Below are 25,531 nucleotides of genomic sequence, written 5' to 3' on the forward strand. Positions count from 1 at the left end.
CTTCCTTTGCAGAGGCCCCGCTTTGTCTTACGCTACAGGCTGCCAGTTTTATTCACATCAAAACAGTGTGTATACCTTCATGCCTGGCTGTGATTGCTCCAGAGCCAATTGATCCAATGCTTATGTTACGTCCAAGTACATTTGAAAAGATATGGCGAACAGCTGTCTAATAGTGTTGCATTTCCCCATCATCCACAGATGCAGTAGCGTGTTAGTTCCCATTGGTTAGTTCCCACCCATTAGGTCTATTTGGCTGCCGGTGGTCAGATGTGACTGCAAAGCAAAGCTCAGGAACAGCTTGCTAATTGTGTTTCAGACCTTCTCTGTCACTGATGTAGGAGTGAGGTCTAAAAAGGTTGCTTTGCCCCTGTTCTCAATCAAAGATAATCAGATTAAACAGCGCAAAGATGTGCGTATGTGTATGTGTGTGTGTTTGTGTGTGCTTACCAATAAAGAGACTCCAGATTTGGAGACAGCCTTGACTCCTGCTGTTTGCTTTGTTCATTAAGAGGAGATGAGCAGATGGTTTGCTGGTCTGTTGTGCAGTACACACATGCAGGCGCACACACACAGAAACACACACACACACATGCAAATACGCATACACACATGCATGCTCGGTCCTGTCACCTTAGCTTTATCCTCCATTTATCTTTTCCATTACACATCTCTCAGCAGGACAATGCTACTCGGTGAATTGTGAGGGATGTGTGTGTACGTGTGTGTGTGTGTGTGAAAGAGAGAGAGATACAAGGGAGCGTGAAAGAGTAGAGCAGTGCTGAATGAAGTCACAAACCTTTTTTAGTCAAGACAGCCTCTGAGGTGGTCATCTGAAAAGCTGATGACTCATTCACACATTCATTTATGTGAATCATTGCTATTCACTTGTCACCCACTCTGTATTCAGGAAGAATTGCTTGTAACAGAGGTATTGTTTTAGTCCCACATTACAGCTTATCTGCCTGTGTCCAGGAAATGGCACACTGCACATTTAGACAAGGTTGCATGAGCAAAATCTGGCCTACCACAAAGATTTTTTTGGCACAACAAACGGATTCAGAACAATGTGAAATATGTCATTTAGGACTTAGGAAAACTTAATATTGCTTGCCAGTGAGCGACTACTGTCTCTCCTAGGGGAAATTATCTGCTTCAAGTATGTTCGACAGCGTTTTGATCATTGACCCCTCACATAATTTATTACATATTCATCCTTTTACCCTCTGCATTAGTCGAGGAACACTTGTGTGGTGTGGTTTTGCATGTCTACAGCTGCACACTCTTTGCTTTTACTGGACTAGAACACTCCTGACTTCAGTTTTGATGCTTTCAAATATCTCTTATATATATACAGGTTAGTCATAGTTTTTCTAATTCACGTTGAGCTACAGTTGATTTACGTTACCAGACATTTACAGTGCTTCAGTCCAAAATGCGTCAGAGGATCTTATTCATTAGTTTAATTATATATATTTCCATCTCCTGAAATATCAGTATTTGGCAAGCAAAGATTATAAAAGACTCACAAATTTTCACGCAGAAAAAAATCGTTTTTTTAAACATCCTTTTTCTTTCTTCATTCTTTCTCATAACTTTGTACAAATTTATCAGAAATGTGCTCTCAACTATTTACTGACTCAAGTTTTGCTTTTAAAGTTTCTCACCCCTCTCTGTCCTGAGGGAAAACATGATAAAAATGAGAGCAGCCACAGAGCCGTAGTGCATCGTCAACATGTTTCACTAAAGGACGGTTTACATGTGACCCTGCTCAGCACCTTTCTGTCTGTCAATACGTACGTGCATGTTTTTGGAGATGGAGCAAGAATCAATGTCACACCACTCCCCACACCCTCATATATGTATAGGCATGCAGGCACATGGACCCCCTCCCTCCTCCATACAAACAAAACAAATCTCAGGGGTTTACTGTATCACAGGATGCAGAGCTATTGTGTTTGTCACAAAAAAAGAACAAATAAAGTATCATATGAATCCACATTTCAAAAGGGTGCAATGTATTTCAGAGGGATCAATAAAACTATCTATTCACATAAAAAAACAATTAAACAAATGATGAGACTAGAGGAAATAAGAAAGAAGCACTAACACAATTTAATAAAAAGGGTTTGTATTGTTTGTATTGTCAAACTGCACTACTGCATAACATACACAATACAAGTCATTTACTGACTGTACAACATGCCATTATGTTTTTTTTCTTTGATAATAATAATAATAACAAAAATGATGACTATATATATGTACACAACTCTGTTACAAGTAATATTCAGCACTTGTGTCCAGATAAACAGCACTGACAAAAAACAACTATGGTCATCTTCATCTAGGATCTAAAAACCTTGATTGAAAGAAACACAGTCAAACACATCATCAGAATAAAGTACTGTTCCCACTACGGCCAAGATTCGGTGATAAATGCAATAAATTAAAACAAGAGAACAATGGATAAGTTCAAATGTCACCCTGGAAATGTAGGGGAGTCCTCTTGAGAAGGTGATGCGTATCTCAGATGCCACCGCGCCACTGAGCATGCCTGTCGATTGTATTTCTCATAAATGAGGAATCTTCGTCACTCCATTCTTCCACCCACCCATCCATCCACCCATTCATTCATCCGTCCATTCATCCTTCCATCCCATCTTCAGTACATCCCAGTGGTCTGCAGGAACACTCTGCCCTCTGAAATCCACAAAGTAATCCAGATTAATAAAGTGCAATGAAAATTCTAAACATTTCAACTCTCTCTTTGTAAGTTGTAATATAAATTAAGAGTGGCAGTAAGAGTAGGAAGAAAAATGCTGTATACAATTAATTCATTCATACAAATTTTGAGGTGAAGGTGAAATACAACTGGATCATTAATAAAAGATCATTATTTATTAAGTCTCAGTTGAAAGTGTTCTTCGGCCCCTGATCCCTATTTTTAGTGATAAAACTTCCTGGCACAAAGAAACCACATCCTGCCCTGCTGTCTGACAGACAATTCCCCTTTAAATGATTTATTACTGGGTGTTAATTATGCAAATGATGTCCAAACAAACTCGTCATGAGGACAATTAAGACAGCCGTTAATTAGTGGCCAGTTTTCTTCTTGCTTCACTGACATTCAATTAAAAATTGCTTTTGAACAAGCATGCTGTCTGGTACGGCAGTCCTGGCACGGTGTGGAGCAGAGGTGGGCTGGAGCCGTGCACTCTTTTGATGAGGCTGGGCTAGAGATCACGGCCATTTCTTTTTCTGTCTGTTTAAGATGTTACATGTGGTATTTTCTCATTAATCTATCCCTGTGAAGACAATAATGTTGGCAAAATAAATACATTAAACGCCTGTCTCCATTAAAAGGGTAGCCTCAGCGAACTGCCTCATGCTTCATTTAATTTTGTTCAATTTCTCAGGAGCAGTCTCCCTGTGAAATCTTTGAAAACCCTTCCAGTAGACTGGTCAGTTAAGCATCAAAAGCAGTCAGTAGGTGAAATAATGAAATCTGTTGTCCAAGCTCAGTTGATAGGAGCTAAATAAATCCCCACAGCAGGTATATTGCTGTTTATCTCACAATTCTTGCACTGAAATGGCCTTTTTTAGTAAGCATGACGGCCAAGTTACGACTTTTAATGACTGAGTAATTCCCTCAAACTTTACAAACACTGACACACATGCCTTTGTTTCTAAACAAATTAATTCATACTTTTCTTTTTTTTTTTTTTTAGATCTACACTCAGGAAAAGATCACAGGCTCAATCAGCTGGTATACCTAATTTCAGAGAGAACAGCATCAAAAACTTTTAAGTTTAAAGTAACTTTTATGTTTTTACTTAATTTACTGGTCTTAGGTAACAGAGCTGACATGAATTTTCATAACTCTATAATAAGATTTTCTGCCTTAATTTCCTTTAAACTGTCATTTGGTTTTCAGAATTTCATAACTAAAACATTTTGAATTATCAGAATACAAAGCAGTTTTCACAGCTACATACTGTGGGTTTTTTTTTTTTTTTTTGTTATCTCGACACCTGTACCTTGTACTGCTGCCTTGGTGTCCAGCCTGTTGTCATCATGGTTGCTCCCATCCACGTCCTGGGTCACAGATTCTGTGTGAGGAGGGGCTGCTGATGATTGATGGCCTGCGGTTTGGTCATTAATTAATAAGGACACTTAATTTGAGGCTAATGAACAGTCAAGGCTGTGTTGCACCGAAGGCTTGGTGACATTTAATATGAAAATGAGGATTACACACAACTTTTAGCCCAATTATGAGTCACAACAGAAATATGATTATATACGATATCTCTGAAAAGCTGCGGCGCCTGTACCTGTGTGTGTGTTGGCAGTGTGCAGCAGGCTGTGCTCCGCCTGGTCACGGAGTTTGACCTCCTCCTCCAAGGCCTCCTGTAGTCTCCTCTTACTTCTCTTTTCCTTCTTCAGGCGCTTCTGGATCAGAACTAAAAAGAGAAGAAAAAAAGGAGAAGAAGAAGAAAAGGAAGGACAGATGATGAAACAGATGATGAAAAGTACACATTTACAAGTGTGTTTAGCAATCAAATGACTCAGACACTCATTTATTTGCCTCTAATATTTCAAAACACAACCTCCTTTATATCTATTGTTGCAGGAATATGTTTATTATATTTCTTGGTGGTGAGAGATTTGACGATATTGTGGACTTACAATGTGTTGCTAAGGTTTGAATGAGGTATTAATAGTTGGTGAGTGAGGCTATATGCAATACGCTCACAGTGCATACTCTGCATGAAATTAAATTGTATTCATAGAGGATGTTTGACAGGTTTATGACAGCATTGTTAGTCTGAGAGATCAAAATCCTATTTTACAACTTCTCCATAAACTGTCACCTGCAACTGGTCAACAAAATCATGTGACTGGCTTTTCTGGGTCACATTTTTTAATGTCACCTTTCACCAAATCTTGTGTGACCTTATCAAGGAAACTGCCCTTGACTGGCATTTTCTCTCACTGCGCTGTATATGACAGCTTTTGTGAATATGCCAAACTTGATTTAGTTTGTAGAATACTGCCAACCTCAGTCTAATTCACCTCTGCAGATGCTTTAAGGGGGTAATATACAGTAGGTGTCCTCACTTCCTGATCTGATTTTCAAGTTATTGGACGTCCTGTCAGCGTGGAAGTGGATTACATCAACCTGGTCTTGCTGCACAGCAGAAGGTCAGTGTTTAGATGTAAAAATTAACACCATGTAAGTGTTTCGAATTATAACACTGATAGTTTTGAATGGTAGTTTTATAAAGGTGCAGAACAACATTTGCCGACTAAAATAATTCCCACGGAAGAGCCTGTTACTGTACATATTACTGTATGTGATGCTTAATGGTCTACCTCTGTTTTTCTGTTCGATGCTAAGCTGTCGCTCCAAGGTCTCTCTGAGCTCCCTCTCTCGGACCAGCTCCATCTTCAGCTCCGTCCTCTCCAGCTGGTCCTGCTTCTCCTGCGCCCGGGCGTTTTCTATGGCAACCCTCAGAAGACCCTGCTTGGAGACACACAGGCACACATCAACAGGTTACACACTGAACAAAAGCCAGGAGACATGCCAGTTATCTTTAAGCATTTTAAAATACACCACACAGAACCCTCACTTTACTTAATCACCTAATCCTATGTAAATATTTCTCTTTTGATGATGCTTTAACAAAGATTAAAATGATTTAAAAAGACAGGAAGTTAATTTTAAAAAAAGAGTGTGTTAACCACCTCACTGTAAAAGCAAAACGATTACAAAGAATTTGGCTCTTCCTCAGGCAATTCCTGGGTTTACTCAGACAGGAAAGGAAAAACAAAACAAAACAAATAAATAAGATTTTTCTTCATGGAAATCAACGCCGATCTTTTAACTCCACGCTAAAAAGGAAACAGCCATCCCATCAGGGTCAGATGAGGTTAAAAACATGTTGTTGTTTTTTTTTTTGTCCTGTGAAAACCAAACCAGTGAGTGCTTTCATTGTGACTCTGCCATAACAAAGACATGTAAAATCTGAGAAGCAGGTCAGCACACGCCCATCCCAATTACCGCATATCTTAAATGTCTGCCTCGTCTGCTATTTACCATTTCAGGAAATCCCAAAGAGTGGCTCATCTCCCTTCCTATTCATCTCAGAGTATAATGATAATAATAAAGCCCCGGCAGAGCCTCACCTGGATGTTCGTGAGCAGGGTCTCTATGGAGGACAAGCCTTCGGGGAAGATGAAGGGAGTGTGGTGGAGACCTGCTGGGAGCTTCTGTCCTGCAGGGTAAGATACCCTCTCACAGCCCTCCCTGCCTGATGGGGGTTTCTGGTAGACTTGTCTATCACAGCTCTCTCGGGTTGTCTGAGTGGCCAAGGAGCTGTTATCTGCAGGGCAAAGAGATATTTTGATGTCTAGTCAGTAATGCCAATAAAATAATAAGCAACAATATGCAACCAAGGTTGAATGCAAATTAATATAATTTATAGCTTACTAATACATTTGCTTAATTTCCTGTAAACATGTCAAGCCCAACAGCAAATAGGTGTTTACGCTAATTACTGAGTGTGCAAGCGCGTGTACATGTACACAGAAGTCCTGGTTTGGGGTTTTGAAAATGTGGTTACCCTTTATTAGATGGCACTCTGCCTATTGATAATGCATCACAGCTTGACATCTCCCATAAAACAGCTAAGAAGCTGCATTATGGATGACCATCTGTTTGTAAACCTGAGAACTGCATGTTCCCGATTCGTGACAGTGAGGGAGACGAAGATTAGCCATTTTCTGCATTTTTTTTCCCCCCACCACATCAGGCAGTTGCTCACTTTATACGTTTACTGTCATCCGAGCCACTGAGGACGAAGACGTCCTGGGAGTCCGGCGGTTATTGGAGCAGAGACAAGTGTGAACGTGCGATGTAATATCTGGCACTTTTCTCTGTCTGTGACAAATGACAGTGTTTTCTCCACTTAGCTGACCACAGCATCTTCTGCTCCAAATCCACCCACCTCCCCTACTCCGCCTCGGCCACACGTCTTGGCAACTGTCACATTCAAGGTGTTTCACAGATGAGAAGCAATACCCCCCCACAACCCCCACCCCCCCCTCCTCTTTCTCCCTCTTTCTTGCTAAAAGCATTGCTCTGTAGAGAAAGGTAATTAGCAGGTGCTGGCGAGCTCAGCGGAGGGCATCCAACTACACTCCTGTGGCTCACATACAGACACACACACACACACATTCGTAGCCGCTGAAGTGCGCAGTCAGCAGCGTGGGCTCCCAAGGCTCCTTGGATGTGACTGATCCTTTATTGAGTTACTGTTTTACGCCTACTTTACCTCACACTCACACACACGTTTTGGTATAAATACACACACACATACACGCGGCTGCCAGCTCGTTTGATCATTTACCCATCTCCCTAACCAAGGTCACTGTCTGTTTTTCTCTTTTCTCCTAACTTCATCTCTCTTTTTCCCCTCTCTTATTCCTCTCCCACCCGTCCCCAGGGCTAATGAACTTCACCACGTGAAGACTGCCAGTCAGCGGAAGAGCAAGGGAGGCAGGGAGGGGGGAGAGAGAAAGAGAGAGACAGAGAGAGAATAAAATTCTGCTGATGTTTGGTTAATGGGAGTGAGGTGTCAGGGATGGCCTCTGATCTTTGCTGCATGGATACGTTGTTCAAAGACCACTGAAACAGCACACACAGCCAAAACTGACTCGCATACACACACACACTCAGAGATTATCATGCAATGGATTGACAGAATGACAGCGCTGAAGTGCTCTTTGAAACTCCGTTCAATCCATGATAAACCTATCCTGTGATGTTCTAGGTCAAATACAAAAGCCTGCAATCCAGCAAATGTACATGTGTTTCATTTGCATGCAGGAAAATCAATTGAAAATCAATTGCATAAATGTGATGTGTGATGCATGGCATTCACGTTGTTGGTGCCATCACTGTTTTGTCAATATGTTCACAGATACCTGACAGCATCTGAAACCTTACCTGGGAGGCCTTTGTGATTTTTAGATTCGATTACTGAATAATGTGATTCAGTATTAGAATACATTTACACAGGCGCGTGCACACACATACAAACTCTCCGTTTCTCTCCCGCTCTCTCCCTCTCGCTGTAGATTTCTGCTGACTGTTTGTCCTTGAGCAGTCCTCATTAAGCTAATGCAAACCTCCCTGACAGAGAGAACCAAACAACTGACGTTGCAGCGCCGTGGCAACGCAGGCCCTAACGACAGGGAGGCAGTCGTTATGCAGATGAGGTCCAGCTGAGAGCGCGGGAGGCCGCCTGGCTCGTTAGGCCGCGGCCCGGCAAATGGCTCGCTAATGTAACACCGCTTCCTGGTCTAATGGAGCCCTGTTTTGCAGAATTATTTGTCTTTGCTCTCTGCGGGAAGCCAGGAGGGCCACCGACAGCGAAGAGGAGAGGGGGAGGAGAGGAGGAGGAGAGAAGGGGTGAGACAGTGAATCCTTATCGACCTGTTACTGAAATATTTCTCTCTTGTCAAACTGTTAGAAACCCTTTCTCTTGTAAATAAACAGCGTTAAATAAACGATCACACAGTCGACACAAGTGTTTAAATCCACAGTGCAAATGATGACATAGACAGACGGATTGGATGGAAACTGAATGCTTAATGTACTGTACTGACAGACTTCGTTCAAAGGCAATTTGATCTGTCTGAGAAATAATCATTACACCTTAACAGCCATTAAATGATTGACTGTAACAAGAAATTCTCAGAAAACAGCAAGAACTTGACCTTTGAAGTGAAGTTGACAGTCATTCAAAAAATTTGTGTAATGCAAGACAATCCATGTTACTTTCAAAACAAGACTACAGACATCTAAATACAAGATGAAAGAAAATAATAATAATATATATTTTTTGTGCAAACAAGAACCAGTGCTGACCCAAGTTATAGAAACATAATAGTGCCTCTTACCTCTGTCAGTGTGGCTCCTCTTGCTCTCCTTGCTGTATTCCACTGGATTCACATCTGTCTCTCTGGACCCCTGCACCACACCAGGGGAATGTCCCAACACACTGTGACTTGATGACAGGCCGTCATGGAGTGGGTCTGGAGAGAAGATGTTAAAAGTCAAAAGGACCATAAATTCCTCACAGGTATGAATACAGTTAAAGCCTCTTTAATCTTTGTGAGAACACGACCTTGCCGTGGGTAGATGACACAGTTAAGTACGTACGTGTGGCTTCTGCAGTGCGTTCTGTGTGAGACGGTGAACTTGACACACTGCTGCTGTGATGAGATGACATCTGAGCTTCCTCCAATGAGGGAGAAGGCGAGGGGCTGTCACGCACTCGTTCCTACCAAACAACAAAAATGATTATAAAGGGCCAAAGTGAAACCATAACTTCCAAGTTCGGTTTCAGGCGCAAGAAAGCCTCAAAATGCCAGTGACATTTGTATCTCTGCCAGTACCTAAAAATCCAGCCTTGGAACTGAGCCTTTCTCAATATGTCGTATAACTGCCTTTATGACATATGACTTGATATAGCTCTCTTCAAACTTGCTCACCAGCTGGGGCCAGTGTGTGGAGTTTGCATGTTTCCTCCCACAGGCCAAAGACTTGAATGTTTGGTTAACTCTCTAAATTGTCTGTAGTTGTGAATGGTTGTTTGTCACCCTGCCCAGTGTGTACCCTGCCCCTGCCCCAGTGTGAACTGGGATTGGCTCCAACCCTCCTTAGACCCCTCAAAAGGATAAGGTATAGCTGATGGATGGATGTCTTTTGCTATCTCGTTGTTCATCTCTATGCAAAGTGCAAAGCTTATATCTTCACAGAACTTACGCATTTATATGGCATAATAATTTTTATATGGTAAAACAGATGTTGAAAAAGTTTCTGGCCTGATCTTAGTTTTGATGAAATATGTAGTAGCTGCATTTTGGCTGAATAAAGTCACCTCCACAAATCACCTAGTCAGAAGGAAATTATGTTCTTCGGGACATGGAACAGCCTGGAAATGTAAATTGGTATTCTTTGGTGCTTACAGAAAAATGTGGTGCTCATTTCCATAAGCCTTGTAAACCATCTTTGGACTAAGACCAGTATTTGAAAAACAATGGTCCACATCGTTAAAATTACGACCGGAGACATTACTTCCTGCTACTGATGAGGACATGATGTGATATAATATTTTGTGAGGAGTGACGCCTACAACATGAATTTTTTTGGGGGGAAAAAAAAAAAAAAAAAAATATATATATATATATATATATACCTTCTAAACGTCAACTTGGCTAAAAAGGTCACAGTTTCTGTCTGTAGGCAGGGTATCTCAAATTTTATAAATAGATATGGGATTGGCCTTAAGCCAAGGGACAACTGATTACATTCTGGTAGTGATCCAAAACTTGGATGTCCACCATTAGACAATTACCGGTTTTAAGTTCTAACCATAGCTGTAAGAGAGAGAAATTTGATTCTAAATTCTGTAAACAATCAAAATATTAATTCATCTTTAAATCTAGGGCATAAGAAATATGCCTTTGGCTGTTAAAAGCAAGGTGGAAATTTATTTAATTCAGTGATGTCTTTTGTTTTTTCAGAGGCCTCAATCTGAAACAACACTTTTTATGTAACTAAAATTCAGATTTAATTTACAGTCCCCGTGTGTGACATGGACTCAGACGATTACTGGCTGGTGGTCAGATGCACCAGGACTGATGGGCCACGCAGTTCACCTTAATGACGGAGGTGGGAGCCCTGGCAGGGGGGTTGGCGTGAAGTTGCGCCACGTTGGCCATGCTCGCCAGTGTGCTCAATCGGTTCATCTGGCCCATCGCCATGGAAACGGAGGCCGGCGCCAGGCTGGCAGGGATCAGAGGATGTGACATCATCATGAACGGCAACTGATCCAGAACTGGAAGAACAGAAGAAAATAAAGTAAAATAAAATAAAATAAAGTAAAATGGTAATAAAGTAAAATAGAATAAAAGAGATAAGTATTGAAGAAGAGAGTGAGAGAGAGCACAGTGGAGTAAGAGTCCGTAGATTCTCATGTGGTAAAGGTCAGACCAGCAGCTCTGTTTAAAGGCCATCAAAGCTGCAGTATACATGAACACAACATGAAACAGGTCTGGTCTCTCTCTTCTTACACTTCTGCGTCAGTTGTATTTAACCATCATGTCTTAAAGGCCTCCCTCTGCTCAGTCCTATGGTGCGTACTGAACTGAAAGCACACCACACCTCTGGTTCTCTGATGACAGGACTGGAACTGGATACCAATATCATTCCTCTGTGATGTCAGTATTACCTGGATGACTGCTCTCCTTCTAAACCACTACTCGAAAATGTGTGTGCATATGCATGTCAAGGGTTTAGAGATGAAGAGTGTGGAAAAAGAGGAGCGCAAGAGGAGAGTAGATAAAGAGGTTGTGAAGTGGAAGAAAACATGACTGAGAAACACTCGTCTTGCTCAATACACAACACGAAGATGTAAAGACAGTGATGACCTCAAGATATTGTTGTGAAGTTTTAAATGCTTTTCATGAGTGTCATCTGCAAAAACACAAATTCACCCTCGCCAAAGTTAAGGAAAACTGGCTAACTTTTTTTTAAATTCCCTGGCGTTCTTGACGATAATTCAACATGTTTTAAGAGGTTCAAACCAAACTCTTATTATCTTGGCCAATCTGTTGTTCGCACGCCTCTCTTTAAGACAAGCATCCACAATCTTTAAAGAAAATCCTTCCTCTCAACAGCAACCTAGTGGGTTGTTGCAGTCCCTCTATTCATGAAACAAACAATCCTGTGGGGGGGGGAGAAATGACATAAATATTTATCATTTAATAAAAGGAAAAACAAAAACAAAAGAAACACAGGGAGGAAGTGGAACAAAAGAAGCTGATGGCAGTCCTGGTGCTGGGCCAGCAATGCACGCTGGGTAATTATAAACACAAAGGAAAAAATCTTGGACTCTATTCCGCACAATTGTCACAAATAATAGAACGAGTGCATGGAAACAAAAAAAGGCTATCCAAAGAGGACAGATGAAATAGAACAAATAAAGGGGGGGGGGGGGGAAAGAAAGAGAAAAAAGAAAGGAAAAGAGAAAGAAAGGAAAAGAAAAAGCAAACTAAGAAAGAAAGAGTGAGGCGTTGACTTTATGAGTCGGGCTCGCTGGACATATGTGCAGTGCTTTGTGCATTTGGCAGATTAGTCTCTCACTTGCCCAGAGCAGAAACCAATCCAAACAAAAGATCTGTCTGAATGGAGCTAAATAACCAGATGCTCCGACAATCAACTAGCAGCCAACTCCAAATATTAAGCCTTGGTTAGAAACCAGCACTCCACTTTTGTCACCCCCCCCCCCCCCCCCCCCCACTACCCGTCCCTTCCCTGTCCCCCTCTCATAATTTCATTTTCACTCTCCTTCTTCTTAACTCTGTTTTTTCTACTTTCTCTGCCCTCCCATCACTCTCTCTTATGTTTCATTAAAAAACATCAAAAGTCAAAGTGCCTCTCTTATGTTTATCCAAACAAACCATTACTGTAAACAAACAGTTACTGTAAATTTCCCAGAAGATCTTGTTAAATGCAGAAATGGCTGCTCTCCGCTCTTCCCCAGCCCATAAGGTGTCACACTCAGCATTTGTGAGTGTGTGCATGTGTGTAATCTGAGATTGCCTTTGTAGTGGTTAGAGATCTGGTAGGGGTCTATCCTTCCCATAAGGCCGTGGGTGGCGGTATGGAAAAAAAAACACATCGTGCTTATGTGTGTATGTATGCCTGAGCTGTGTGTTTGTGTGTGTGTTTCCACTTGACTCTATCATTAACAGTGATTAAGCTTTACAGGTTTATAATGGCTGGTGGTAACCATGCCACCAAACTGCGCACAGATGCTGGCAGTAACTGAGTGTATACAATAGTAAACAATGCTTAAGACTGGGAGTGTTTACAGACAAGGCTACAGAGAAAAATTTACAACACACACACACACACACACACACACGCACGCACGCACGCACGCACACACACACACAAAAACAAGCTTAAAACGTGGTGATTTTACTTCAGTCTCCTTGTAATTTCTGAAAAACCCAAGGACAGTTTCTTCATTTTCATTTCTGTCCTAAAGCCTCACAGTATGCTCCACGTTAAGTGTATGTGTCCCAGGTTGATAGCATATTCCACACAGACCTCCATAAGCCCTGTCATCTGTCTAAACACAATGATGTCGCTTTAACCTGTCGATAACAGAGGGGGCGGTGCGCCTGATTTGTTTGTGTGTGTGTACTGGTGTTTGCGTGAAAGCGGGCGTGCGTGTGCGTGCGTGTGTCCGTTCCGCCATCGATTGTCCAGCGTTTGTCGTTTGCATTCAGGATAGTGAATTAGAGAGAAGACTATTGATTTGGTTTCAGCCTCTCATCTTATTCATCTCTCTATCATCCCGGGTACGCTTGCTCCCGTCCACTGGTGCTCCACTTTTGCTGGCTGCTCTCCTTCACTGCAAAGCCAGGGGTACGCGCAGTAAAGGGAACAGTTTTTAATAGCACATGACTAAAAATTATACTTGAACATGTAATGAGAAGCCGCAAAGGATTTGGTTCCAAAAGTAAGTGATTCTGTGTTTTCTAGGATCAAAATGAACAGTTAACTGTAAATGGAAACACACTGCTTACTCAACTCTTTTTTTTCCTGTAAATCCTGACCTAATATTACTTGATACAACAGACTAATGTCACGTTAAGCATGAGTAACAGAGGTGGTTTGGGTTTTAAGCTCTTTTGATGTGATGACTAATATGTAGTAATGATTTGCTGGCAGCATTTTCAGACTACAGAACGGATGACCAATTGTGTTTTTCAGGATACGTTTTGTGAATCTCTTTGAATCCCACAAGTATGTAAACCGATCCAAGCTGAAGGCAATATATTCACCCTTACAGGCATTTATCACAACCTGGAAATAGTGGGAAAACAATACAGAATGGGTGATAAAAAAGATCTGCTTATTATGTTCTGATGGTTTTGGATTACGTGACCCAGGTGTCCATTTATAATTTCATCTCAAGAACTGACTCATGGCTGCTGCAGTTTGTTTTTCATTCATCGTCTCACAGAGGAAACGTACATGCAGCAGTGGTGATGTCATATCCTGGTTTTAATCAGCTTGGTTCAGCAGCCGCACATAAACACAGCTGCTCAAGTTGTATTGACTTGGCATCACAGATGTGTACAGACAACAACCGTGCAACACGTTATACGACCGTAATTAAACATTTCGCACACGTGAAATATGCGTGTGAGTGTGTGTGTGTGTAGATGGGCAAACAGATGACACTCACCCAGTCCAGGGTTGTGGTCACCATTCTCTCCGTTTGGCCCGCCATGTTGTTGGTTGCTGTGGTAACTGGCCATCGCCTCCAGCTTGATCTTCTTGGCCAGGGCAGACAGATCTGAGAGAGAGAGAGACAGGTATAGAGAGGAAGAAAAAGGAAAAAGAAGGAAAGGAAGAAAGAGAAAGAATCAATAAGAGCCAGATCAATGGCCCTGGTGGAGGATTAGAGCGGTGGGTAGGCAGGAGGTTGTCATGGGAAGACAGAGGCCAGCCATTCATTCTGACTGCACCGCTGCACTGGACGTTTAGTCTGCCAGGGAATCAGCAGTGATAGGAACAAGCCAAGACATTCATCTCTCCCACACAGGGACGTCACATCCCACAGCACAGAACATAGGACGACACTCAGCGGCAGCTCCACCTTTTAGCCAGAAAGTACTTCTTTATCAGTACAAATTAGAAGCATTAGAAAAAAAAAGTGGAGATACTTTTTAATAGGGGTTGTGCACTTTTGGATAATACGTAATGGAGAATGACAAAATGTAGCAGCAGGGCAGAGCCACATTATAATTTCTATCTTGAACCTCAGATGGTAGTTTGACCCACAGAGCAACCTTTAAAACTATCTTATGCCACAGAATATTAAATATCTCTTGCACTAATACAGACAAACACAGTGAATTATTAAAGTTGGACAAACCACACAACTGAGCAAACACCACTGAGGAAATGCAAACAAACCATAAGTCTTAATTTCCTGATCTGGGATACATCTAAACATTTGCAGCAAACTGAACTGCTGAGTGTTTTTTTTCTAACACAATGGGTGTCTGAGATGAATTGTCTGTCTGTCCTGGACGACGACAACCACAACAAATTGTTCCTTTTCTTCTCATCTTCTCCCCTTCTCTTTCGTGCCCTCTTCCCTGCTCTCCTCCCATCCCCTCTCCTTACTTTACCTTTTCAAATGTCAGCATCACAGCGGGACATAAGCCACCGTGTTGCGTGTGTGTATGTGTGAGTGCACGAGGGCGAGAAAAAGAGACTAAGGAGGATCACATCAAAGATTTTTCCTGCCTTTTACGCTCAAATGTCCTCCCTCTCTCTGTCTCTTTCCCCCCTCTCATGTGGCCAGTTCTAATCAGTAGCGCTGACATTGCCGCCGTGCCCTCTCCTTTGGTGGAAAAAGACTCTTTTCCCACTGAGAAAGATGCTCTTGAACGCTCACACATACACAACACCCACACAAACACACACACACACTCAAACACCTTTGAACAGTGAGAGGAAGTGGAGGCTAATAGAAAATGGCTTCTTTTGAGGCGGGGAATGAAAAGATCAGGTTGCAGTGAAGAGCACAAAGCCAAGGGCAACTTTGAGAGCGGTGAGGTGCCAACAATTACTTTTCTCCCTTTCTCTGTGCTACACTCACAAACACTGGCACACACACACACAGATACACACCACGACAGGGGCTCGAACACGCAACTGTTTGTGACAAGAACAAGCAGCAAGATGGCCTTTAGCAGGCAGTTGACTAAGACTGTTCTTACAAATCTACCGATCTACAAATTCTGACATTAAAAGTAACAAATTTTCCTTCATGGACATTTTTGTTCATTATTAATAATCCTAAAACAAATTTTACATGCTAGCACACAAACAAACAGTACATCAGGTTTAAAAGTGGTTTCACAGGTCTTGCTCAACTTAACAGGGGACATTGTGTACTTATAATTCAAGAAAAAATACCAAGCTTGCAAGTTATGAGTTGTTTCTCATGTGTCAGCACTGTGTATGCTAATTTTATTAATCAACACACAGGTTGCCTCCCAGAACCCCACCTCTTCATACTACTGATGATGGGTAAAATGTGTCATTATGCTGGTCTGCAGGAAAAGTAGTAAAAAGTGTCACTAATTCATTCTTTAAATCAGCTCATGGAGCTAAAAGGGGATTTGTACTGTAACTTCGGTTCACTTCTGAAGAATTGCAAACCCTTGTATTATGAAAAACGTAAAAAATTTGAATAAATCTTTGATACAAGAAACAGATACAAGTTGTTCCTTCCTTTTTATTTTTAGGATTTAACTATATTTTTTAGTTGAAAAATAATTATGTCATTTTGTACTTTACTTAATTATTTGAAATTAAGATTTCATTGTGCTACACTTGAAAAAAAATGTAAGTAATTTTAGTATTACAATAAGTAGTAGTAGCAGCAGTAGTTCTAATGCATCAGCATTAATAGCATAAATAGTAATTGTTAAAGAAATTCTTGACAGTTACTGACAAAACGTTTTCTAAAATTAACAGAACAAATAACAATGCCTTTCACAATATCAAATTTTGATTGCAGTTGTAGATAACACAACTATCAAAAATGTATCCTGACAAATTAATTTTAATATTTGCACATTTTTACCCTTTTCATTGAAATATTATACATAGCTCCACGTCCGTAACGGCAACGGTTTTCATTAATAAACCTGCTTTCCAATTTCTTTGTTCTCCTCATTACAACTTTATGTTCCCATAATGTCATGTGGTTGGACCACGGGCTCTGATGTGTCACGGACTGATCCTCGTCACTGATGAGAGTTAGAGTACATTCATTCTGTGGAGACGTAAAGGAAAAAACCTGTTTTTCACCAGACTGCTGTAACATCAGTTTAACGGATAAAAGTCCTTATGATTCAGAACATCGGTATTTCTGCTGAACTGATCCCTCAAAGTTTTGGTTTTTTTGGTGAGTATGCAGAGAGATGGCACAAGCTGCTAAATGGACTGTAGACAAGATCCCAGTTCTTTTTTTTTTGGGTGGTGGTTCTGTGATTATTGTGGAGCAAAAAAATCATGGAGAAAAAAACAAAATTACAAAAATACTGTTTCTAAAGTACATGTGTGCACATGGGTACATATGTACTGTATGTGAGCGGAGAGGCCTGGGTGGTCACCTGCAGGAGGCATGATCCCAGCGTGCATCAGACCACTGTGGGACAGCATGTGGTGAGTCCCGCCCTCTGTCACACTTTGCAGCCTCTTGGGCGGTCGTCCGGGCCTCGAACTGCAAGCAGAAAACACACGGGCTAACATTAGTCATTAGGCAGTTTAATACTTTACTCCCTCAGTCAGTCAGTTTTTCATGCTGAGACTGAGATGGGTGGCCCGGTTAGAGAAACTGTCCTTCAGTCTGTGAACCTCTGATCCTGCTGAAATGTCAACAAGCAAAACACTGAAACCTGACCGGTTCCAGGAAGGCTGCTGTACAGCATATCTGTCCTCCCTGTGGATACGAGCAAGCAGAAAAGGAGTTTCCCTATGGCATCAATAAAGCACCTCATTACTGTTCAGCTTACTCATTCATTTGTTTGCTTATTAAATGTGTTTGCTCGCCTCCTACTCTCTCCATCCTTTCCTCATTTGGTCATTCATTCCCTTTTTCCCGCCATGTCAAAAATTTTCTCAATAAAGGCTGTGACTACAAGCAGATTCACATGGTTTGATTGAGCCGGGCATGCTCAATCAATCCTGGGGGGAAGTATGTGAAAAACTGTCAGACATCACTTTGGCTCTGACTAAACGGTGTGAATGTCCTGACAGGGGAAATGACACGGGCCACATCAGGCTTAATGACAACCAGCGCAGCTCATCTCCTTTCATACCAGCCTGACATCGGATAACATGAGTCTGTGGGCAAGTGTGCGTATGTGTCTGTGAAGTGTGTGTATGATATTAAAAGACAGAGTGAGTGAAAGAGGGAAAAAAGACACGGGAAAGAAGAGACAAAGAAGGCGTGACAGAGAGCAAAAGAAACAGAAAGGACAATAAAGATGATAAGGGAGATGGAGGGAAAGATGAGGAGGTGTAAACGTCTATAGATGGCGAGTCCGAGAAAGTGAGAAAAGGTGGGAAAGAGTGAAAAAAAAGAGGGAGAGATAGACTAGCAGCAGCAGCAGCTTCCTAGCGTGGGGTGTCTTTGAGCAGATTTTAATTAGAATCTAATCCAGCCGTCATTAAGGCCCCATAAACGAAGCTGTCAGTCAGGAGATTAATGGCGCCTCATTTGCATATTGCATATAATTCATCAATTACCCAGCAGAAAGGACCAATCCCCTGTTGACACACCCACTGGCTGAGAGGGGGGGAAGATGGAGAGAGACAAAAAGACAGAGAGAAAGATTGTGTAGTCACTAACTGTGGGAGAAAAACAGGTAGCTTGCATGTGTGTGTGTGTGTGAGTGCACACCAGTATCCGTGTGTGTGTGGAGTTGTGTCTGGCATGTGTGTGTGTATGAAGTGTTCAAAGGTTAATTTGATGAGCCGATGAGCTCCACAGTTCCTGCCCTCGGTTTTAATGAGTTGTTATTATTGTCTCTTATTATGGGCCCAGACCGACTGGGATGTGACAGCTGACATCAGATATCACACACACTCACACACACACACACACACACACACACACACACACACACACACACACACACTCACTCACACACACACATACACACAGAGGCACGTAGACAGTGAGAAAGACACACTCAGGTAGACATACACATATTCAAACACACACAACATGACATAAAGACAAGCAGGAATGTGCATGTGAGGGATGAAGTTGTGAAAGTGTGTGTGTATGTGTGTTTGTGTGTGGGGGAATGTGTTGTTCTTTTGGAGGCCAGGGTGCATTCACATCACAGTATTTTTTGCAGTGCATATAGAGCAGCTTGCTGTGCTTAACAAAAGCAGGAAATGTATTTTTAGGTCTCAAGTTTGAAGGTAAAGCAACACAGTTCTATTGCAACTGATGTTGAAACACCTCAAATGAATTCACTTACACGCGCACACGTGCACACAAATGCAGAAGCAAACACCAGTGGGGGGAAATAAAATACACAGAGACCAAAGTCTGTGGTTGGTTTTTACTGCAGCCGCTTCCCTTTCCCTTACTACTGTTTATTTGCACACACTAATTAATGGCCTGTGTGTGTGTGTTGATGGGTGTGTGTGTTTTGTGCTTCCCTTTGTATATGTTGCATTTTAGGGGGCATAAAGAACTGGATCCTAATTTTGTGTTTAGTCTGCAAGTGCGTTGATACATCAAAGTGACCCATAGAGGGAGGTCTATGTGTCTCTATGTGTCTGTGTGTGCATGCGAGTGTGTTTTGTGTGTGTGTGTGAGGTTGGAGAGCACCGGTTCCCTGAGGTAGGATTAATGAAAAAGCCTTTCATGGAAAAGTCATCAAGCTGAGGGGATGGAATGAGAGAGAGGAGGGGGAAGAGAGAAAACAGTGCATTGTGTGTGTGTGAGTGTGTGTATATAAATTGTGTATGTGTGTGTGTAGAGGAGGGGGTGTATGGGTTATGACCTCTTTGTCTCAAACTTTAATTAAAATCTCACCCAGACGTCCTCCCTCATGCCAACACTCGGGCCACACACACACACACATTTTGTTAAAAAAGGTACTCTGTACATTGAGTTCTGCCCTCCACACTTAGCGTGTGTGTGTGTGTGTGCGTTACCTGAAACATGAAACGCCAAACATGGCAGCTGGAGCTTAGCACAGGTGGAACAGAAACAAAACGTAACAAAGATGACAGATCTCTCTCTTCTACGCTAACACACATACGCCCATGCACACACAAACACACACACTCTGAGGGGAAAGAGAAAAGTAATGAAAGAGGAGGAAGTGTTACAGTCAAAACAGTGGAACAGCTACTGGCTTGGAGGAACTGAGGTGCTGATAGGTAGCAGCTGTGTGTGTGTTTATGTGAGTCTGTGTAGGAGAGGGAGAGAGGGGAAAAAAAAGAGAACTAGCTCAAACAAGATTTTGTTTGGAATATATTAGCGGCGGTTTACAGCTCCCATGCTCCCATCCTTTCTATCTGTGTTTATCACATGGGTTTGTATTCACCGTCACGGTCCGGTTTGATAAATCATATCGTTGTCGCTGTACGCAGGAAATCTTATGCTGCTGGTTAGAGGAGGAAGAGAAAGATTGATGTTGTGATCTGCCTCTCAAATCGAGGGCTGAAAAAAAAAAAGAAAGCCTTATGTGCCATTGTTATTAGCAAAGCCTGTGTGATGATGTCATGACAGAAGCAGGCAGGATGACACACACACACACACACACACACACACACACACACAAACACACACAGACACACACACTGGACGTTTGATCATAGTAAGAATCTGATCTCCTAAACTGATACCGCCTTGCATTCCTCTCCCACATTCCAGGGTCAGGGCGATGTCAAGACGGTGAGTGTGTCTGTGTGTAAAGTGTGTGTGCGCTTGTGTGTGTACTCCATTAAGACCTGTCACTGTGGAAGACATGGAGGCCCTCTCTATCTCACCGTGCTCTCCTCTATAAAACATCAAAAGAGTGTGGTGGTTAAAGTTGAGCTAACCACCCCACCCTAAAACACACACACTCACACCCACACACACACAGCCCTCCTCCCCTTCACCCCACCGCTGCTGACTTTGACAGTGAGTTATGGCATGGCAGTGGGGCTCAGCTTTGAGAAGTCCACCTTCCCATGCGCACACACACAACACCGGCTTGCTGTTGCCAACTTGCGAGGCCGAGGTTTGCCACAGAGGAACACAAAAAGTGGGCTTTTGTGGCACTCCACAGGCCGCTTTGTCTCATTTATCATCCATCGTTTGATTTGAAGTTCCTTTTCTTTTTTCTTTTTTGCCTGATAATTATTCTACACCTGCTCTGCTTCATATGAGTATCCCTGGTTCTAAGACATGCAAAGAAATATGAACTCAGGTCTTGATAAAAATGTGTAATTTTTTAAAACATATTTTTCAACACATAACTTCATGGGTCAGTTCATCTAAATTGCAAAAAAAAAACAAACCCAAAAACATATTTCTCCTTTTATCTGTAGTGATATTTAGCCGTGCTGGCGCAGAGGTGCAGAGGTTTTGAGTTTTCTCCGTCCACCTTGACGAGATGGAGGTAAATGGAATTTTGTTTTTGCTCGCACCTTTAGAAAATGACATTTTTTCAGCAACTTAAAATAATCAGCATTACACAATGTGTTTTTTCATCAGAAGTAGGCCTAATGTAGAACTATGTCCTTCTGTCTGTTATCGGTTCTCCAGGGTAACATGCACATCTTTACTGAAGATACATGATGTTCAATTTTTTTATATGTGATTTTAAATACTTTGAACAGCATAAGCAAAATTCCACTCACCTTCATATTATTGGGCTTGAAGCGGGAATCTCAGAGACAGACATCACAGAATGAGAGCAAACAAGACCAAAACTATCGGCACGGTAGATATCAAATAGCAAATGAGAATGTTTTGGTTTTTTTTTTTGGTAATTTATAAGAACGAAGCCTTTAAAGCAGAATTGCTTGTGAAAAACACATATCTTCTGCCACAGATGTTTATGCACACGAATGCAAAAGCCACGTGTTGTTATTAACGCACGCTATGTTAAAAAGTAACAAGAGATCTTGTACCGCATATATATATATATACACACACACACACACACACACACACACACACACACAATATATGCACACACACACAGTTTGACCTGAGCGAGCTGTTTGATGTGTGTTCCTAACTGAGAATGAAACTGTTCCTTTGTGAGGCAGAAAGAAAAGGACGGAGGATCAGGTTGCCTCCTACACGCCATGTTCTCTCTGTGGAACTAATGTCATTTAGCAGCAAAGCCAGCAAACACACAGGCGTGACCGTGTGAGTTTGCGTGCATGTGTGTGTGTAGTGTGTGTGTGTTTGGAGATGACAGAGAGAGCAGACAGAGTGTGTGTTTTTGTGCCACCTATGCATGAATTATAACTAGGCTTTGACTGAGGGTGAAGTCGGCCCTTCTTCATGGTTTGATGAGTCAGTGGTCAGAGTGCGTGTGTGTGTGTGTGTGTGTTTGTGCACAGCAGGAGTAAAAGAGTGAGACAAAGAGGAGAAGGAAAGACAATGATAAACAGAGGACATTTTTGTAACCTCTGCTTCAGAATGTTTAATTTTAATCTTAAAAGAAAACCAATGAATGAACAAACAGCCAAAACAATAAAGCGCAGGAATCCATGTGAATTCTTCTGTTAGTCATGTTAAACTACCCGACAAGGCTGTTATTTCTTCTTCAGCCTGTCTGACTGTACTGGACTGGAAAATAATAAGTGATGGCTGTCTTAATCAGTAACAAAAACCTCACTGAGCCCTGACGCTGTCAGAGAGCCCTAACATCATATTCTTGGAGATGTTCTTGGAACTTTGAGTTTAGTCAGCCAGCCTTCCTGCTTTAACGATAACCATCTTGAGTCCCACTTTTTTCCCGCTACTGTATGTTGCTCCGTCCACACGAGGGATTACTTAAAAACTTCTAATGCTGGGGGATGATACTAATGGCTACCACAGCACATTTGAAGCCTTCAGACAAAGAATCACGGAAGTCGTTTGAAGATTTCAGACGAGTGATGTTTTCAGATCTCATTAACTAAAGGCTGTTTGAGTGTTGTGTGGATAATTAGAGATGGCGGGGGCTGTGTATTTTCAAGTTGTATAACAACGTTCCCATTAACACCTGACATAGAAGAAATCCCAAAGCAGTTGGAGGATGGGTCTGGGTATTTTGTCTTGGTTGGAGGGCCTCAAATGTTTCAGCGCAGGTGTTAATCTGGAAGCTGATTCTTACAATAGTTTGTTTCATTCTGGTGTGTTTGTGGTTTTGCTCAACAAGTCAATGCTTGTCTCAAAAGCTAACACCTGGCTTTAAAATCAAAATGTAGCTCAAAGACAAAAATAGGCCACATTAAAACACCTCAATGATTTGACCTACACTCAAGAAACAAAAAAAGGGTGGGGGGAATAGTTTATACATTCCCAAATCAGTCTGTTGGTGTCTATCTCTTCACATCTTGATGCATCCTCAATCTGAATTTAATGGCAGGTGTAAATTGGATCATTCATGCTCCAAGGAGCAGGGATTAACTATCAAACAATATAAATTCCCCAAACTAAGGCTAATCCACACTCCTCTGGATTCAAACCCATGCTGTTACGAGCATGTGGTCTGCACAACAGCAGACTGAGGCACCAGGAAACCACAAATCCCATCCAATTTAGGCCCTTTATCCAAACATCTTTGTGGTGTATTGGATTGATGACCCATGTAGTTGGTCACCATCAGAGTTCTGCAAAACAGCTAATTTACATAATCGCATCATAAACACCGAGAATTCATTTAATCATCTTCTCTGTTCTGATGCTCAGGGCTAAAGAGTGTTGATATGATAAGACAGCGAGTTATTAAGGAAGGAGAGAGAGGGAGAGAGAGAGAGAGAGAGAGGGAGGCAGAGAGAAGGAGAGAGAGAGAGCAAAGGGATCAGTGAGTGAGTGAGTGAGCTTGTCCTGATTTAAGCTGCCGCTTGGGGCCAAATGAAAATTAATTAATTTCTGTGAAGAATCAATTTCTCAGAATGACAGTGTCAGATTCAATGTGTGCATGTGTGTGTGTGTCAGAGAGACAGAGAGAAACTGTGCATATGTGTGTGTGCATGTCAGAGAGAGCGAGAGATCATAGCCTATGATAACATGACAAACTTTTAACAGTGTTTTTTTTTTTATTAGGATTACTAAAATTCATTATCGTCAACACCATCATCATAATCACAACGTTCATCATCCGTTAAAATGGTAATTAGTAACAGGCCTAGCAGCAGTTATGTGGTAAATAAAAAGGGGTTAACTGGACCTCGAGTCAGTCATCATCAGCACACTTTACTACCTTGAGTTTTAAAAAAAAACAAAACATATTTTCAGAAAAAGTAATTTATGGAATATCCCCCCCCCCCCCCCTCATATAGTTTACACGTGGCTTCTGCAGCACATAATTTAATCTCATGCAGATGTCCCAGTATCTAAAGCTAAAGCCAGGTCCTGAAGTATTGCAAAACTATTATGCATTAATCGTATCATACAACCTAATTCATAAAACATAACACCAACCTGGAACTTGACTAGAAAGTATAAAGGTGCGTGAGTAGAGGGCCCTAGAATCCTGTTTGTTCACCATCTCTGGCTCTGAATCCCTTATACCTGCTTTGTAAGCACACCTGCTGCACCCCCTCACCCCCTCACCCACCCACATCATAAACTGGGTAACTCTAGATCACACTGTCACCCCAGCCTCCCCTCTCCTATCCCCCACACTTGACTCACCTTGCGTTGGTACAGTCGTTGTAGAGCGTCTCGAAGTCCTGCCTGGAGATGAGTTTGCACCGGTTCACCCCGGGCTGGATGGCCCCAAGCCCACGCAGGACCCGGACTTGCTCCACGTTGCACACCACCGGGGTAATGTCCAGCCGTTTCAGCTTGGTGTAGACGGTGTGGAGCCCCCCGACCAGGTGCTTGAGAAACACGTCGAAAGCTTGGGGCAGGCAGATGAGCTCCGTGTCTTTCACCGTGAACGAGGCCAGCTTGGCACCTTTCACCTCCACCAGTTTGCACTCGTTGTTCTGCGGCGTGCTCTCCACGGGCGACGGGGTGGCGTACACGGGCTTAGCGCTGCTGGACAGGGGAGCTCCTCCGGTCTTTAACGGAGTCCCGTTCGGTAGTAAGAGGTCCGCCCTGAACTGGTGAAGCAGCGCCGGGTGCGCCACCGGTGGAGCCGGGGAAGAAGCGGCGGAGGTGGCCGCAGGTGGCGGAGAGTTGGTGGCCGGAGAGACGGAACTCGGCGCCGGGTGGTGCCCGAGTGGAGCGGCGGGGAGCAGAGCCGGAGCAGCGGGAGTTGCCATGGTGGTCATGTCCGAGAATTATGTAAAGAATAAAAAAAGTAAACTTCAAAGTCAACTATTTAAAAAAAAAAGTAACTTCGCCGAACAAAAGCAGCTGTTTCGCGAGAGGGAACTGCGCATTGAGTGTGCCGAGGAGGAGAGGGGGGATAAACGAAGAAGAGAGGAGTGGAGACAGGTCCGTGTGTGGAAAAACAGATCACATAGTTGAATCAGAATGAGAGGAGGCTTCTCTCCGAGCTGGAGATGCTACTGTCACATTATCATAAAGAGGAGGAGCCTGGGCATATTCTTGGAGTGAGAGACACATTCACAGAGAGGGAGAGAGAGAGCAGAGGGAGAGAGAGCAAAGATTAGCCCACATAAACTTTGGATAAGCCTATTTACTAACGCCTAACGAAAAGACACTTTAAT

General features: G+C 42.4%; 1 protein-coding gene across 3 annotated transcripts; it reads right to left on the reverse strand.

Moving 5' to 3' along the window:
* Positions 1-2,133: 2,133 nt before the first annotated feature.
* On the reverse strand, positions 2,134-25,319 carry dachc (dachshund c). 3 transcript variants are annotated; one of them, XM_041049834.1, is made up of 11 exons: positions 24,546-25,319; positions 17,284-17,393; positions 14,334-14,444; positions 10,729-10,907; positions 9,227-9,347; positions 8,965-9,099; positions 6,187-6,383; positions 5,374-5,521; positions 4,332-4,460; positions 4,038-4,142; positions 2,134-2,700 (listed from the first exon to the last, which is right to left on the reverse strand). In XM_041049834.1, exons 1-11 carry the CDS (start codon positions 25,127-25,129, stop codon positions 2,663-2,665), a joined length of 1,857 nt encoding a protein of 618 aa, XP_040905768.1. In that variant the 5' UTR covers positions 25,130-25,319; the 3' UTR covers positions 2,134-2,662. The 3 variants fall into 3 exon arrangements, with proteins under 3 accessions (XP_040905768.1, XP_040905769.1, XP_040905767.1); XM_041049835.1 differs by having other exon boundaries at positions 4,038-4,109; positions 5,374-5,524; XM_041049833.1 differs by having other exon boundaries at positions 5,374-5,524.
* Positions 25,320-25,531: the final 212 nt, after the last annotated feature.

The sequence above is a fragment of the Toxotes jaculatrix genome, chromosome 11 (assembly GCF_017976425.1).
Source record: "Toxotes jaculatrix isolate fToxJac2 chromosome 11, fToxJac2.pri, whole genome shotgun sequence".
In the NCBI taxonomy this organism is placed as follows: Eukaryota; Metazoa; Chordata; class Actinopteri; family Toxotidae; genus Toxotes; species Toxotes jaculatrix.

Excerpts from the sequence above, each read along its gene's own strand:
- dachc (XM_041049833.1), bottom strand. The coding sequence starts at position 25,129 with ATGACCACCATGGCAACTCCCGCTGCTCCGGCTCTGCTCCCCGCCGCT. Across the intron at positions 9,100-9,226 it reads ACGCACTGCAGAAGCCACAC|ACCCACTCCATGACGGCCTG; the intron begins GTACGTACTTAA and ends TCTTCTCTCCAG. Across the intron at positions 5,525-6,186 it reads CCCTGCTCACGAACATCCAG|CAGGGTCTTCTGAGGGTTGC; the intron begins GTGAGGCTCTGC and ends TGTGTCTCCAAG.